Source organism: Sminthopsis crassicaudata, chromosome 6 (genome assembly GCF_048593235.1).
Source record: "Sminthopsis crassicaudata isolate SCR6 chromosome 6, ASM4859323v1, whole genome shotgun sequence".
Lineage (NCBI taxonomy): Eukaryota > Metazoa > Chordata > Mammalia > Dasyuromorphia > Dasyuridae > Sminthopsis > Sminthopsis crassicaudata.
In genome coordinates this window covers 123,208,988-123,222,945 of record NC_133622.1, presented here as the reverse complement: position 1 = coordinate 123,222,945, position 13,958 = coordinate 123,208,988, and the positions used below count along the sequence as shown (strand labels likewise).

General features: G+C 34.5%; 1 protein-coding gene across 2 annotated transcripts in view; it reads left to right on the top strand.

Moving 5' to 3' along the window:
* The window catches only part of DKK2 (dickkopf WNT signaling pathway inhibitor 2), a 190,749-nt gene extending 177,360 nt beyond the window's left edge, over positions 1-13,389 (top strand). For both annotated transcript variants that reach the window (XM_074273403.1, XM_074273401.1), the window contains exons 2-4: positions 5,331-5,481; positions 8,949-9,104; positions 12,066-13,389. In XM_074273403.1, coding sequence (XP_074129504.1) covers positions 5,331-5,481; positions 8,949-9,104; positions 12,066-12,316 — 558 coding nt within the window. In that variant the 3' untranslated portion in view covers positions 12,317-13,389. The remainder of the gene's footprint in view (positions 1-5,330; positions 5,482-8,948; positions 9,105-12,065) is intronic.
* Positions 13,390-13,958: the final 569 nt, after the last annotated feature.

Sequence of the window (13,958 nt, the reverse complement as noted above, 5' to 3'; positions counted from 1 at the left end):
ATCTAGGAGAGGGGTAAGGGGAAGGAAGGGAAAAGTTGGAACAGAAGGTTTTACAAGGGTCAATGCTGAAAAATTACCCATGCATATATCTTGTAAATAAAAAGTTATAATAAAAAAAATAAAGTAATTCAGCTTTTAGAAAGGGAATGCTGAGTTTGTCTATTCACCATGCCCATTATCCTTTTAATTTTATGGGACTTTATACTGAAGTACTCTCATTTTATATAAGATTGCATGAAAAGAGATAATCTGACAGTTTCTCAAGATAAGATTAAATTGAAGTCAATTCTTCTAGAATCTTAAATTTATTTACTGAAGATTTATTCCCTTTCTGCCTTTCCTCCTTTTATTTCTCTCTCCCCCATTCCCAGTCAGTCAGTACTATTGCTATTATTTAGTGAATGAGTCATATCCACTCTTTGTGTCCCCATTTGGAGTTTTCTGAAAAAGATTCTAAAATGGTTTGCTTTTTCCCTCTCCATTTTATTTTATAGATGAGAAAATTGAGACAAATGGGATTGTGACTTGTCCAGGGTCATGCAGCTAGTCAATGTCTGAGGTTAGATTTGAACTCAGATAATTACGAGTCTAGGCCTGGTGAATAGAGATTCATTGTGCTACTTACCTATTCGCTAATCATGACAAAATGTTCTAACTCTACAAAAGAGAAAAAAGTAAGACAATTCTGAAGTTCCACTTTCTACTTTGGTAGATTATTTATTTGTCTAATAGTTCTGAAAAGTGATTTGGAATTACTCTAAAAGTCATTAAAACTTACCTATCTTTGACTCAGTGATACCACTATTGACAAGAAAAGCAAAGATAAAGGGATAAATCCCATATATTCAAAAATATTTATAGCAATACTTTTTATAGAAGCAAAGAACTACAAGCAAACAATGCTCATCAATTGACAAACATCAAATGAATGACATATGGTATATGAAAGCAATGAAATGTTATTGGGCTGTAAGAAATGAATATGGAAAAGTCAGAAATTTGGAAAGGCTTGTATGAACTAAAGGTAGAGCAGAAACAAGAAACCAATTTACCTAACCACCATAAAATAAAGACTTCGAAACTCTGATCAATGCGTTATGCAACTGTAACTTCAGAGGACTAGTAAGGTGTTTTCTTCTCTTTGACAGAAAGGTGTTAAATTACAGATGCAGAAGAAGGAAAAAAAATAGATTTTTCCAATGTATAATTATTTTAATGTGCTTACTTATAACAGGGAAGAGATATACTGGAGAGTAGGAGAAGGGGAATCATGGGGAAATGACAGTAATATAAGAGTGTGAACATTTCAAAAGGATAAGTAGGGGGCAAAAGAATGCTTGAGGTCTAGCACCATGATATTTTGATGAAATAGAACAAAGAATAGAAAATGGAGAAATGGGTTCCTTTATTTTTTTTCTATTTTATCTGTCTAGTCTGGGCATTGCTGGGCAAATGGGCATCATCACAAGATGAGGAAGGAAGCTCATCAATGGAGGGCCAGGTATCATAGGCATGTGGCTTCCCATGGGCATCCTCATGCCAGGAGGTAACTACACAAGCATCACTTCAAGAATGAGAGGGATCGGAGGCTTCATAGTGGATGAGTAGAGAACAGGTTGGGAGGAAATCTTCCCTGCTGAAATGCAGTAGTTGTTTTATTATTCTATTATTATCACTATTGTAACATAGCTAGAAAGTGCCTAGGCTGTATTTGAACTGATTTTTTTCTGACTTGCTCTGTCCAAGGTATTTTCAGAATACACTGGCTAGGTGTATTCACCCTCTTCACTGTAGCTCTTAATAATTTGTCCACATACAATGCTCAAGATACTTTTATCCAGAAAAATTGTGATCCAGCTCTTTAGAGAGATACTCAGCAGGGATGCTAAAGGATATTGTACCTTAACAGTGGCAAGATGAGGGCACATCCCTGCCAACTGCCTAAAATACCTGACCAACTGTGGGAGGGACAGAGGAAGAGAGGAGACAGGGAGATAGGGATCAGGAGAAAAAGAGAGAGAGAGCCAAGAGCATACATTCTAATGGAGGACAAAATAACCAGATATGTACAAGATATAATAGCTAATATTTCTATAGCACTTACTATATGCCAGACAGTATGCATATACAATTATTATATTATTTGATTCTTACAGCCACCCTGGGAAGTAAATACTATTATTATCCCCATTTTATAGATGATGAAATTGAGGTTAAATGATTTGCCCATTGTCATATGGTTAGGAAGTGCCTGAAGCTGGATTTAAACTAATTTCTTTCTGACTCCAGGCCCAGCTTTCTATTCATTATGATACCTACCTGCTCTAATTACTTATAAGAAATAAGACTAAAATAGTCTGAGAAGGAAAGATTATTATCTGTTGAGGTGGATAATAAGGACTAGGAAAGATCTCAGGGATGGATGGCAGCCAATACAAAGGGTCTCTTTAGAGATGGGAGGTACTCACAGAACTTCAAGTAGAACTGGACATTGACCACAACACAGGGACATTGACCATAATCCTCCAATAACTTAGACAATTGTTCAAAATGTACTGTGGCTGAGATATTAGTTACCCTGTGGTCATCTTGGTGTTGAGTCTCTCCACACCTGGACAGGCAAATCTTTTGTCTTATTGTCTGATGTATACAGATTGCCCATTGTCTGACTTGTACTTGAAACTTATGGTCCAACTACATAAAGGATTGTAATGTAGAGGAGGTCTACATTTGAATATGGGCTAAAGTGGTAACAGAGCCTATTTTAGGCTTGATATCAGAAAAATTACTAACAATTAAGGACATCCAGAAGTAGAGGATCAGCATTATATAGCAGAAAGAACATCAGATTTGGAGCCACAAGAAATGAATTCAAACCTCAGATTTGCTCCTAAAAGTCTATGCTCTACTAAGGCAGGAAGAAATTTTTATCTGGATCAGCAAAGAGATTATCCATTCTGATAAAAACATTAACCATAGAAATATAAAGTTATCAGTAGTTTTATACATTCATCTGAAAGAAAACAGGAATACAACTGTTGAACTAAATGTAAAATTCTCTGAAAATTGTTGTTTTTTCAATGATTATAATCTCTTTTTAAAGGGGGAAGATAATTGTGATTGTTTTTCTTTGGAAGGGTATGTCCCATTTTTAAGGGGGAAATGAGATATCAAAAAGTTGTAAGAGACATCAAATATCTCTTGCAAAACAACAATGTAACAAATTAAGAAAAATGTGAATCCTATTCCCAAAGGAGTTAAGTGCTTGACTGGATAGCTGGATTTGGGGTACGGAGGAGGAAGGAGAGTGGATTGGGGGAAAAGGGGCACTTTTGTTTTATGTTTTGAAAAAAAGGAAGTTTAATATATGGTCAGAAACCTCATGCAGATTTTTTCCAATTGTCATGATAGAGTTCGTGGCTGGAAAGATTAATTGCAGGTCTAGCTCTATAGATCACTACTCTTTAAAGTAGGAAGTACTTATTAGAAATTATCACCATATATTGTTAAAAAAAACACTCACAATTAGAGATCTACATGTGTACTTGAGCTCTCTTTTGGGATAGGCTGGTAGTGTGGGGGTAAAGGGAGGAAGTAAACTATGATGATGCTCTGAGATGCTTTTTCCTAAAGTGCAAAACTCTAATATTTCTGAAAACTTTGAAAACTAAAGGCAACAAAAGCTACTCACTGACTTGGATAGTATGTTCATCTGTAAGGGGAAAGTCATAAATAGGCAGGAAAATAGGAAGTTATAGAAAAGAAGAAGGAAGTGATGAATCTAAGAAAGCATCAAGTATGACATGAAATGAATTATAAAATAAATGAACAAAAACTCAAATTTATTATAACATTTTTCTGTCTGCAAACACTTTCCATTCATTAGAGTCTTGGCAGATAGTCAGAGCAGATGTCATCTACCTTTTAAAGGTGATGCAATTAAAGTTAAGGTCACATGATTAAAGAGTATGAGAAATGGTATTCAAATCCTTGATCTTCAGGATCTCTGGCTGATGTTCCTCCTACCACATGCTACTTAAAGCAATGAATAAAAATGATCTTCTTAGAAGATCACAGACATCAGAAGTTATTCTGTCTAGCTCTTAGTTTTCAAATGAGGAAATTGAGGTGCAGAGAAGGGAAGTGACGTTGAACCTGATGTGATTGAAAATGTGTCTTAATATGCAATTCAATTCAGGATAGAAAATGTAATATTCTAAAAAAATTCCTTTTGGTGTTTTAACTAGCAGAAATTAAACTAATAAGGAATTCCTCAAGTGCTGTCAATCATAACTTCGATGAACCTCAGAAGGAAAGTGAAATGCAATAATAAAGGGTCAGAGTAATAAGCTCTTGTATTTTATTATAATGTAAGAAACTATAAAACATTTTTCCTGAAAATACAAATTTGCATTCAAATGTAACTATTTTATTGAATATGATCCCAGAAGTCATTTATATAGTAATCAAAGTCCTTTTATTTATTTATTTATTTTTGTCTTACTTTGTAACTCAATGCTTACTTAAGACAGTGTCTAGTCAGACATTGATAATGCTTGTTGACTGAGTGACTCAAAGATAATTTAGGCTACAGGATGGGTCTATTCTTATGTAGGTGCAAATATTTTTTGTCATGTAAAAAACATGATGATTTAAATTGAAAGGTAACTCCATTTGCCTATTCCTAGCTCTGCTTCTTTAAATCAATCTTATAGTCCAAATCTATTCAACTCTTTTTTTTTTTACTGTCTATCTGAATCACATTTTGCCTCATATGTTCTCAGACAACTTATGCTTGCTCCTACTCAGGAATATGATGTGTATCCTATTTTTGTTCCAAAAAGGAAATATCAGTTATTCCTTTTATTTTATTTTGGACATATCCCAGCAGGATAGATTTTCAGTTAATTTTTACCTGCAATCAAATAGATGAAGCTACCCTAGGGGCTAGAGACCTCAAAACTTATGAAGTAAATTTCTAATGATTTGAGTTCCTGGACACAACTACCATTTTGTCAAAGATCATTAAAACTTGTCTACTGATCAATAGTCTTTATAATGTCTAATAATAAAGTTCCTAAAAATGGGAATTTTTCCCACTGTTTCTTCATTATTCTTATTCATTATTCAATATTAAAGCAATAATTAACATGAAGGTTTTGTATAGTGATTAGTACTATATAAGAGATATATTTAATACCATATTAACATTGTTTTTCTAGTTTAATTTGTGAAATGTTTTGGTTATTTATTTGACTTTGATTTTATTTCTTCCCCAGATGCATTTGATAATCTAACTATAATTCCTGATTTTTAAAAATTTTTGACAGGCCTATCCTTGTAGCAGTGATAAAGAATGTGAAGTTGGACGATATTGCAACAGTCCCCACCAGGGTTCTTCAGCCTGCCTAGTGTGTCGGAGAAAAAAGAAACGCTGCCATAGAGATGGCATGTGCTGCCCCAGCACCCGTTGCAACAATGGTACATGAATGGGCTTTTCTCCTAGCACTCCTCTTCTCTTTCCACATGTCTTTAAGATTTTATTACTAAGGAATCGTGGATTTAAAGTTTGGGCACTCCCTCCAGTCAGAAGCCTGGGATGGGAAAAAATAGAATATATTATTGTTATTATACTTCTATATATTAACTATTATATAAAATAACACATACAATATGATGTAAATATTGCATGTCATTAATATATTGTTCATAGTACATAATCAATAGCTATAGATATTACTTTTTACTTAGCTTAAAACTGTACTTAAACTTTGTGTGTGTGTGTGTGTAGGTAGTTAGGGGTGTATGTACTTAAAGTTTGCAAAACCCTTTGTATAAGTTATCTCATTTGAGTTTCATAGCTCTATAAGGCAGATTGCTATTATTCCCATTTTACGGATGACAAAACTGAGGCTGAGTGAATTAAATAATATACCCAGGATCATATATTGTTAGTGTCTGAATAAGGATTTGAATTCAGGTTTTCCTGACTCTCAAGTCTAGCATTTATCTCTCCTCAGTGCCAATTAGGTGCCTAGTTTGTGTGTCAAAAGATGTTAGAAAGAATTTACCTGAAATTTACTTTTCTTGGACATTGGTAACTGGAGATGGGAAGAACAGAATTTAAATATGGCTTCAGATACTACCTGTATGACCCTGGGAAAGTCACTTAAATCCTTTCTGCCTCAGTTTCCTCCACTGTAAATGGAAATAATGACATTTACCTTGCAGGGTTGTTGTAAGGATCAAATGAGATAATATTTGTAAAAATTACTTAGCACAGTGCCTGGCACATAGTAGATACTATAGAAATGCCTGTTCCTTTCCCTTTATGTTGCTTCTCTAATTATTCATTTCATATGCACAGCTAAATGTGCTTTGCAATTAAAAAAGGCCTAAATAACAGTTATATGTGGAGAAGAATCAAAGGACAGAAACTGTTCTAGGATTAAGAATATTTATAAATTAAAGAAAATAAGCAAGGTCTGATGAAATCATTTATACAATTTTACAAACTTCAAAGTGCCATATAAATGGGAGCTATTATCATGATGGGATGGAGTAGTGAAAAGAGTTCTGGATTTGGAGTGAAAGGTCATGAAATTATACTCACTACCTTCATGATTTTGGACAAGGCATTCTTTAGTATCTTCATCTATAACATTAGAGGATTATAGTAAATTTCTCTAGATAACCAATCCATTTCTAGATCTACAATTCTAGGATTTTTCTCCATTTGTACTTTAATGTAGTCATCTGAGAACAAAACTTCTTCTCAGTGTTCTAGGCTTACCAGAAGGGTGATTAGATCTGGACAAAAGAAGGACAAAGGACCCAGCCCTGTAATTGTATACATAGAGATATGCTGGAGCCAATTCTATTTAACTTGCCAGTGATTAGTAAATTTTCAGAATGGGCCCCTCAGAAATCATCTCTTGCAATTCAGGGCTTGATTTATGATTTTGTTGGTTATTTAGACAAAAATAAATATTACTTTATGGTGTTAGTTCTTTCCTCTCAAAGACCATGAAGTATTAAAAATGCAAAAAAGTTTGCATTTATACCCTACGCCCCTCCACCCCTGAGCCTCCATATGTAACCTATTTCCCAGCATACTCCTGTATTGCTTGATAAACATTTCTTGAGCTCAGCAAAAATACAGGGCAAGGCTCAGGGTATATGTTACTACCAGATCAGAAGCCTGATTAGTTTAAGATAATAAATTATTAAGAGTAAAAATTAACATTGTTAATAATATAAACATTTGTAATTTATATATCTCTTTAAGCTTTACAAAGTGCTTTATGTTCATTTCCTCATTTGAGTCTCAAAACACCCAGGCCTGTATTTCTCAATGAATTTCTATTGTGATAATATATTCTATTTAAAGGAGTGGGAAGGATTCACAGAGAATAAGAATCAATAATATTCATCTTTGGCCTTGGAAAGTAATCAAAGACATACACAGATGAACATATGTATACAGAGAGTTATGCTATGGCTATTCTTGTGATATTGGATGGTGTGCTTTGCTAACATCTATAGTCAGTATGAAGAAGAAGGAGATGCACAGATTCTTCACAAAGTTGTTAATACACTCACTGAAGATTGAAAAGTGATCTGGAATTATAGATCTAGACAGGACTTTAGAGACCATCTAACCCAACTTCTCTTAACAGATGAGGACAATGAGAATTATAGAGGTTAAATGATGTGCCCCACACATGAATCATAAGTTTTAGAAGTGACATCCTCTGGCTCCAAAGAAAGCTTATTCCAGTCTATAATGTACTATAGACTAGACATATTGTTTGCAGAAGACAGGCAATTGGACAAATTTGGAATGAAACTCTCTGTCAAAGCTTCTATTCTTTCCTCCCTCTCTCCTCCTTTTCCTTCCCTCTTTCGTTCTTTCATTCCTTCCTTCCTTCCTTCCCTTTCTCTCTTCTTCCTTCCTTCCTTCTTTCCTTCCTCCCTCATTTCTTCTTTTCTTCCTTTCCTCCTTCCTTCACTCTTTTCCTCCTTTCTTCCTTCCTTTCCTTCTTCCTTCCTTTCTTCCTTCTTTCCTTCCCTCCTTCCTTTCCTCCTTCCTTCTTTCCTTCCTTCTTTCTTTCCTCCTTTCCTTCCTTCCTTCCTGCCTTCTTTCTTTCCTTTCCCTTCTTCCTTCTTTCATTTCCTCCTTAAAGCACAATCTAGGCAAAAAGCATATGCTTAATAAGAGATTATTGTTTAGTCAATCAATGAAGAATGTCATTTTTAAAAATAAATTCCCCTCCCCTATTTTTAATGTTACAATGTAGTATGCTTTCTAGAGCCCCTAAGTTGGGGTAACAAAATGTACCATTGCTTTCTAGAACCCCCTACACTTGGATGATTAAAATATCCTGCTTTCTATAACCTTCAAGTTGGGGTGACAAAATATACCATCTGGACTAGTTCTCTGGAGGACCTTGGGACCAGCCCTTGGTCTTAGTGGAGGAGTGAAGAAGCAGGAGACCCACAAGGATGGTCAAAGATCAAGTTCGTTTATTTCAAGTCCTCTCAGCTCTTAAATATCTTAGAATGATTGCATCACTATAGCACACTGAACATATGCCAACTTCAGCATGTGTACAACTAGAGAGCCATTATATCATCCCATCACCACAGCACACTGCACATGTGTTAACTAGCACCCTGATATTGATATGTAAATTCCTCTAACTTTAAGTATCCCTTGCTTCAAGTAGAACCCTAACTACTCAGGAAAGCTGAGAGCCCTTAGGGAAGAGGGAGAGCCAAATCAGATGTTGTCAGCAGGTTCTCTCTGGGCTGAAGGATCTTACACCTTCCCCAGAATTCCCCCACTATCTGTGGTCCTCTATATGACATGACTTGATAAAGAAATAGAAAATTGAATATATTGAATATAGATGAATTAATTTGACCTCTCCAATTATTCTTTCTAGGCATCTGTATCCCAGTTACTGAAAGTATATTAACTCCTCACATCCCAGCACTGGATGGCATGCGCCACAAAGATCGCAATCACGGTCACTATTCACATCATGACTTGGGCTGGCAGAATCTTGGAAGATCAAATTCTAAGATTTCACATATAAAAGGTTGGATTACAAAAGTTGTTATATGTTGTCTGTTTGTTTTTACTTTATATCAGACTTAAATAAACAACCACTTACAGGTCTGCACAAGATTCCCTCTACTACCAGTTCCCATGATTTGCATTTGTAGAAATCTTTCAAGGTCCAACTGAAGTGACATTTCTTCTCTTACTGTTATGTCTGTGAGAAGTAATATGCACACGGTTCTTTGTTTAAACTTCTTTTCATTGCCTCATTCTACCTTTTCTTATAGCCATGTGAGGTTCTAACATCCCAATTATTAGCTTGTTGAATGAAAAAAAAATATTATATTTTCTCTTTATGTCCCCACAGACAAGCTTAGTGTCTTGAACATTTATAAGTGTAGAGAAATAAAGTTTGTCATCTGCTCTACTACTTATAGTGTTAGCTGGTTGTCTTGAATATAACACCAATCAATTAAAAGCACATATTGTGTTATATATAAATATATTGGAATACTATTGTGCTATAAGAAATGATGAATATGATTATTTCAGAAAAAAACTTGAAACAATATGACTAATAGAGAAATTTTACATGATATAACCTATGTCATGTTGTTTACTATCTTAGGGATAGAGAAAATGAGGGAGGAAAGAAGAAAATTTGAAACTCAGAATTTTAAAATAAATGTTGAAGTTTGTCGTTACATGTAATTAGACAAAATACTACTTAAAATAGAGAGAAGCACATATTGCACAACTCCCATATGCCAGAAACCGTGTAAGCACTGAGAGACTTAATCAAAGAATAAAACAATTCTTATTCACAAGGACTTTAGATTTTAATGGAGAAGACAATAATGGCATGCATAAGTATATACAGAATAAATGCCATGTGAATTTGTTGTTATTGTTACATTATTTTGGTTATGTGCAACTCTTCATGACTCTGTTTTGTTTTGGGGTTTTTTTTGCAGATACTAGAGTGGTTTCCACTTTTATTTTCTAGCTCATTTTACATATGAGGAAACTGAGGCAAACAGGTTTAAATGATTTATCCAGAGTCACAAAGCTAGTTAGTGTCTGCAGTTGGAATTGAGCTCAGGAAAATGAATCTCCCTGACTTCAGGCTTCACATTCTATCTACTATAGCACCTAGCTGCTATTTAACACAATGAGTTATTTCTATTTGCATCCTCAGTGTTTAAGACAGCTAGATGATACAGTGGTAGACATGAAGTCAAAAAGACTCATCTTCATGAGTTCAAATCCAGGCTCAGACATTTACTAATTCTATGACTCTAGGCAAGTCACTTAACTCTGTCTTAGTTTCTTCATCTGTAAAACAAACTATAGAAAGAAATGGGAAACCATTCCTATATCTCTGCCAAGACCCTAAATGTGATCATGAAGACATGACTAAACAAAAAAATGTTAAATGTTTACTTACTGACTAATAAATGTCTGTTTCATTAAGTTGAATTGAAAATAGACTATAGAAAAATATTGTTTTAGAATTTAAGCAGATAATTTATGAAGATCATCTGATATTTTCTAATGGCAAGATTTCAATCTCAATTAATTTTCCATTTACAAAATATAAACAATAACAATTGGACATACTGGGGGAATCAGTACTCATGCTCCATCAATAGATCATCCCTTTCTCAAAGCATTGCTGAATAAAGGCTCTCACATTCTTTCTCTGTAACTCTCTTTTTTTCCAAGCTTAGTAAAGACCATCTAGAATAATATTTGTTGGTGGGTTTTTTTTTGTTTTGTTTCAGTAAAGTTCCTAATTTTTCATGTATACCTTTTTTTTTGAGAGAGACAGAGAGAGAAAGAGAGAGAGAGAGAGAGAGAGAGAGAGAGAGAGAGAGAGAGAGAGAGAGAGAGAGAGAGAGAGAGAGAGAGAGAGGCGCTAGAGGGTAGAGAGTGGGGAGAAGAGATATTCTTAGGTGACGATATTTGGCAGCATTTCTAGTCCTTCAAGAAATTGTCCCTAAACCATATTATAGGATGGTTTACTTCTGGTAAGATCTCATGTAATATAGCAAATTGGGCACTAGCAGTTGAGTCAGGAGACCTAGGTTTAAAGCTCATATATAGCATTTGTTTCTTATGTAGCCAAGTGAAATGGGAACTTAACTGAGTTTCAGTTTTCTCATCTGTAAAATGGGAATAATGACATTTACTCTATATATTTCACGTTGTTTGTGTGAGAAAAATGTTCTATAAATTTTAAGGCAAAAATAGGAGTTGTGATGTTAAGTGGATGGCACCTCTTTACCTCAGGAATTCCTTTGACCTCATCCCTATATTTCCAAATTTTTCTTATAATAGGTATGTAGCATCCTTATTCATGAAATACAGAGCTGATATGAATAATGGAAATAATGATTTGGAAATGAAGTTTTGGAACTATCTGTGAATGTTAAAGTTTTGCCAGTCTCATTTTTTATTGAAGTTTCCAATGAAGCATGACATTGACTATTTTGGGTTTCAACTATTTTTTATATTTTTGATATTCGGAAATAAGAATAAAAACAATATGGAAAAGGAGTAAGAGTGGATAGGGGTAAGGACATGAATATTTTACAAATAGAATTGTCAGCTCTTTAGTAGTCAAAAGCTGACAGTGATGGATTTTCAAGAGTAAAAATGGGAAAAAATATGCCAAATTATTTAAATAACAAGAAATATTCATGTGGAAATATTGTGTATAAGAACATTTAAGAGAGTTCCAAAATAATTTATTTAATGTTATAGTATCCTATGTTTGGAGCTGGAAGGAATTTTAAAGACCATTATCCAAGCTTCCTCCTTTTAAAGATGAGGAAATTGAGGTCCATAACCCCTCCCCCCCACCACCACAGAGATGGGAGTTGAACACAAATCTTCTCATTCTTGAATTAGAGTTTTTGCCATTGTACCATGCTATGTGATTTGAAAATACTGTTATCAGAATGAGGAAATAGCAATCATCTGTTTATCTCCTTAGGACATGAAGGAGATCCCTGCTTAAGGTCTTCAGACTGCATGGAAGGATTTTGCTGTGCTCGTCACTTCTGGACCAAGATTTGCAAACCAGTGCTACATCAAGGGGAGGTATGCACCAAGCAACGTAAGAAGGGCTCTCATGGTTTGGAGATCTTTCAGCGGTGTGACTGTGCCAAAGGCCTGTCTTGCAAAGTATGGAAAGATGCTACCTATTCCTCCAAAGCCAGACTCCATGTGTGTCAGAAAATATGACTTGAAATGAGGAAAACATCCCTAGAAGACTGTGAATTTGTGTATTTAATGCTTTATGCCATGGTGGAAAAGGGAGATAACAAAGCTGAGGGGCTCAAATGAGGACTGTATAGATCACAAAAAAATGAAAAGAAACTAACCAATCACTAAAGTCCTTCAAAGTAGTTTGGAATGATTGGCCAACATCCAATGCTGGAAAGTTTCCATTATGCAAACTTGTTTATGTAAATAATGTAAACATTTGCAAAAATGCTATTTAAAAAAGCATAGAATGGAAAATTTTGACACTTATCATTTGTCTTCCCATAAATTTAGACTGTGCCAGAGAACAGATCTCCACGAGGATGTTAATGACTATTGAAACAGTAGACAAATTGAAGTTCTCTGAAGCCAGATTTATATGAAATATCATTCTTGAAGTCCATTTTGGTATCATGCCAGATGCTAGAAAATGGCAAGAGTTAGAGGAATGGTATAAAAGGTAAACAGTATCTGAACTACATTCACAGTCGAGTGTCCATAAATCCATAATTTTAGTTAAAATGTTGTACATGGTCTGATGTCAGAATCTTCTTTCTTTTCCTTCTCCTCCTCTTTCTCCTTCTTTTCCTTCTTCTCTTCCTCCTCTTCCTCTCTTAGGAATCTGAATTCCCATCACACTTAAATAGAATGATTAAGATTTACAAATATTCCCCACAACTGATAAAAAATATATACATATAATAGACTGTTTGCCAATCTATATAAGATTTGGGATGTGTACAAATAGGCTTCTGTGAGTTTGGAGAAGTGAAAAAATACAGCATTTCCATGAAACATTTCCTATGCATCAATTACATATATGCTGGCTTCTGCATGACTCCCCTTGTGTCTGATCTACCCTATACCATTCAAAAATGATTATTTGAAGTAATTTATTATATAGGGAATGTTTAATGAGATGTATTTTCTTATAGAGATATTTCTTACAGAAAGCTTTGTAGCAGAATATATTTGCAGCCTGTTGACTTTGTAATTTAGGAGAAATGTATAAACAAGATTAAATATATTAAATTTCTCTTTTTCAAATATCACATCTACATTTATGTGTGTTTTGATTAAAGAAAGAATTTTCATGTAATATCAGAACTGATTGAAATTTTGGAGGTCATCTAATTTAACCTCCTACTCAGGTACCTTCTCTATGTGCTTGCTATGATGACTATAAGGTCTTCACTTCAATAACCACAAGGAGCAGAAATAGATCATTTCCTCTTATTTCTTCCAATAGCGTTTGCTCTGCCTCAGTCAATGAGCAACAGACAAGAAATCTGACTTGTGTCAGTCTGACAGATATTTGAAGACAGCTATCATATTCTCTTCAACCTTTTCTTCTCTAGGCTGAACTTTGACAAATTTGAAAGAAGTGCTGACATATTTATGCAGTTTGTTGCATAATCCTTACAATGCAAAAGTGGGTTATATTTGTGTAAAGAACTTATGTTACTTCACAAGTAGCAAGAGGGGATTTGACTGAATATAGAAAAAATTTTATAGAGTTGGGTAAATAAACTGATAGCAAGAGAATCAGCTGACAAGAGAGAAAGCTATTTCATCATCGGCTAAAGAAATGTTAATGATTCTCATTGGAAGACAGTTAAAT